Consider the following 3,316-nt stretch of genomic DNA (forward strand, 5'->3'; position numbering starts at 1 on the left):
ACATAACTCCAGAAAACTATGGTTTTACTGCAGATAACTCCAGAAAACTTAGGTTTTAGTGCAGATAACTCCAGAAAAGTTAGGCTTTAGTGCAGGTAAACAGTAGAAAATTTGTCAACCGGAGCAATAAGAAGACAAAACTAAACCAGGTAGACCTTGATGCCAAAGCATTGACTCGTAGGTCTCTGCCTGCCCCAGGGTCATCAGCACTGAAAGCACTGGGCATGCAGTTACTTTTTTCTATTTTTTGGACTTAAATATTCTAGGATGTAACTATATCAACTTCCTCTTTTATATTTACCATAACATTTAACCAGGTGTTTTATTTGTTCTGTTGAGGAATTAGGAAAAAATGCCAGTTTTATATCCAATCATCATAAATGACCTCGACCTTTGACCCTTTATGCCCAAATCTAATCAGACTGAGTACCACCCTAATGGAGACACTTTGCCTGTTTATAAATAAATATATTGTTTCCTTCAGGACATATCGTGTACACAAGACCACCTGTGACAGACACACACCACACTAACACACACACAGAGAACAGTCCAGTCCCAGTGGGCGGAGCCATAAAAACACTCAGCAGAAGTATTGAAGGGTTTTAATGTGTCATCATCCATCAGTTTTCCATCATTTTGTCATGTTGGAGAAGAAGCAGCTGGGTAAAATGAATCACCAGAAGTTGCTGGTTGCCATGGTAACTCCCACTTTCTTTGAAGCAGCCGGAGGAAGAGGGGCAGCACTTTAGGTAGGAACAGTAAAAAGTAAGCCTCAAACAAACCGTCTTTATGAAAACTATGGGCCGAATCAAAGAACTTATTGACCCATGAGCAACAAAAGGTTCTGATGGTACCACAAGTTCTGTTTGATGGTTCTACTGGGATTTATGGAGATATGACAAGTTCCAAAGAGCCTTCACTTCCTGTTTGCAGGAGAAAACTGAGCTCAGATACAAGAAGTCTGAGTTTAAATGTTATTGTCTGAGAGGAACATCAGTCCTCCAGCAGAACCACTGAGGGCCAGAAGACAGAAATACTAAAGTAAAGAAGAATGAAGTTAGTGAGACATTAAACCTCACATTCTGTGTTTAAATCTGTGCGACAAACCAGCTAACCTGTTGTCCTCCATCCTCTCTGTCAACGCTCTCTGGTTTCATTTAAAAGAGTCGATCATCAGATATTGTCCAAGATTAACCTTCAGGGTGGATATAGCTCGCTAGCAGCCTCGCACCGAGGACCTATCCACGTCATCATTTACCCAGAATGCTTTGTGTGCAAATAAAATGGCTCCGTCCGTGTTAAAATATATTTTTAAACTTTTAGTTAAAAAATGATAAAAACTAAACAGCCTACAGTATTTTTACAGTCTTTATTTTACAGTTAATATGTTTATTAAATAAAGTTTAATGTCCTGAGACATCTCTGTAAAGAAAATATAAGTAGGTCTTCTGAACCAGAGAGTGGGACTCTTACAATAAAACATGACCTCTAACTGAAGCCAAACAAACCTTTCAGCTCCAACATCACTACACAAAGCAGCTGTTGTGTTTCCTTTAGATCCTGTCCAACACTGCCCCCTAACAGCGTTTAACAGTGTTACACGTCTACATGTGGGCGTTTCAAATCTTTCTAATGAGGTGTTTTCATCAGCAGCTTCAGTCAGAAACAATAAAGTCCATGTATTGTGTAGTTTGGTTCAGAGCTTGGCCCTGTGGTCTGGTCTGGTCCATGATCAGGGTTTCTGATTGGTCAGTTTAGATGTTTGACTCTCCTCTTCCTCTGCAGCTTCTCTCCAACTGATAACAAGTTTGCCACCTGCTCAGATGATGGGACCGTCCGGATCTGGGACTTTCTACGCTGCCACGAGGAGAGGATCCTCAGAGGTACCCCATCTGAGCCACAACAGACCACAGGAGGAGATGTGTAACCATCCGACACACAAAAGTAAAGCAGTGTTTCTGAATCAGACGTGTTGTTGTTTAGGTCATGGTGCTGATGTGAAGTGTGTCGACTGGCATCCAACCAAAGGTCTGGTGGTGTCAGGCAGCAAAGACAGCCAGCAGCCCATCAAGTTCTGGGACCCAAAGACCGGACAGAGTCTGGCCACGCTGTAAGTTTAACACAGACACAACAGAGCTGTCATCAGCAGGCTTCAGACTTACCTCTGACACCTGTGTGCTCAGCCACGCCCACAAGAACACCGTGATGGAGGTGAAGTGGAACCTGAACGGGAACTGGCTGCTGACGGCGTCACGGGACCACCTCTGCAAACTGTTTGACATCCGGAACCTGAAAGAAGAGCTGCAGGTGTTCAGAGGACATAAGAAGGAGGCCACAGGTGAGTGCACGTGAAGAGACAGGTGGTGGTCTGTCCTGGTTCTGGTTCTGTTCTGGTTTGGATTAAACTGATGTTGATGGAAGAGTTAGCTGATGGCTCATCTCTCAGCTGTCTTTGACTCTTGTCTGATCATTAGCTGTTGCTTGGCATCCTGTCCACGAGGGTCTGTTTGCCAGTGGAGGTTCTGACGGATCACTGCTGTTCTGGAACGTTGGGTAAGATCAGGAGGCAGAACCTGGAGGTGTCCTGCTCTGTGTCAGATACTAACTCTGCTCTTTGGTCTTAGTGTGGAGAAGGAGGTGGGGGGCATGGAGATGGCCCATGAGGGGATGATCTGGAGTCTGGCCTGGCACCCGCTCGGTCACATCTTGTGTTCTGGTTCCAATGACCACACCAGGTACACACAGAGTCCAGACCTGAGCACATGGTTCAGAACCTGCTGCGTTTACACCTAAACCCTTCGGTTTTGTTCTGCAGTAAATTCTGGACCAGGAATCGACCTGGAGACAAGATGAGGGATCGTTACAACCTGAACCTGCTACCTGGCATGTCAGAGGACGGTGTGGAGTACGGTGAGCCTTAACGAAGGACCTGAAGCAGAGAGGATGTTTGTGTTTGAGCTGGTTCTGATGGTTCTGATGGTTCTGATGGTTCTGTGTTTGTTTTCAGACGATGTAGAGCCAAACAGCATGGCCTTGATTCCAGGGATGGGAATCCCTGAGCAGCTGAAGGCCGCCATGGAGCAGGAACAGAACAGTAGGTTCAAAACTGACCACCCAGGTGTAACCCAGGTGTTACCCAGGTGTAACCAAGGTGTAACCAAGGTGTAACCAAGGTAGAACCCAGGTGTTACCAAGGTAGAACCCAGGTGTTACCAAGGTAGAACCCAGGTGTTACCAAGGTAGAACCCAGATGTAACCAAGGTAGAACCCAGGTAGAACCCAGGTGTTACCCAGGTTTAACCAAGGTGTAACC

The 3,316-nt window shown here is 45.4% G+C and overlaps 1 protein-coding gene and 1 long non-coding RNA gene across 2 annotated transcripts in view; both read left to right on the forward strand.

Annotated features, from left to right (window-relative positions):
* The window catches only part of LOC106511150 (pre-mRNA 3' end processing protein WDR33), a gene marked incomplete at its 3' end in the record, with an annotated part of 17,343 nt that overhangs the window by 9,543 nt on the left and 4,484 nt on the right, over positions 1 to 3,316 (forward strand). Inside the window, 7 exon segments of the mRNA XM_013999895.1 lie at positions 1,789 to 1,886; positions 1,987 to 2,113; positions 2,187 to 2,341; positions 2,478 to 2,556; positions 2,628 to 2,738; positions 2,819 to 2,913; positions 3,011 to 3,097. Coding sequence (XP_013855349.1) covers positions 1,789 to 1,886; positions 1,987 to 2,113; positions 2,187 to 2,341; positions 2,478 to 2,556; positions 2,628 to 2,738; positions 2,819 to 2,913; positions 3,011 to 3,097 — 752 coding nt within the window.
* Positions 3,143 to 3,316, forward strand: part of LOC106511151 (uncharacterized) — a 4,280-nt gene continuing 4,106 nt past the window's right edge. The window contains exons 1-2 of the long non-coding RNA XR_001309484.1: positions 3,143 to 3,154; positions 3,276 to 3,308. This is a non-coding gene — a long non-coding RNA (uncharacterized LOC106511151). The remainder of the gene's footprint in view (positions 3,155 to 3,275; positions 3,309 to 3,316) is intronic.

This window comes from Austrofundulus limnaeus, unplaced genomic scaffold, assembly GCF_001266775.1.
Source record: "Austrofundulus limnaeus strain Quisiro unplaced genomic scaffold, Austrofundulus_limnaeus-1.0 Scaffold2549, whole genome shotgun sequence".
In the NCBI taxonomy this organism is placed as follows: Eukaryota; Metazoa; Chordata; class Actinopteri; order Cyprinodontiformes; family Rivulidae; genus Austrofundulus; species Austrofundulus limnaeus.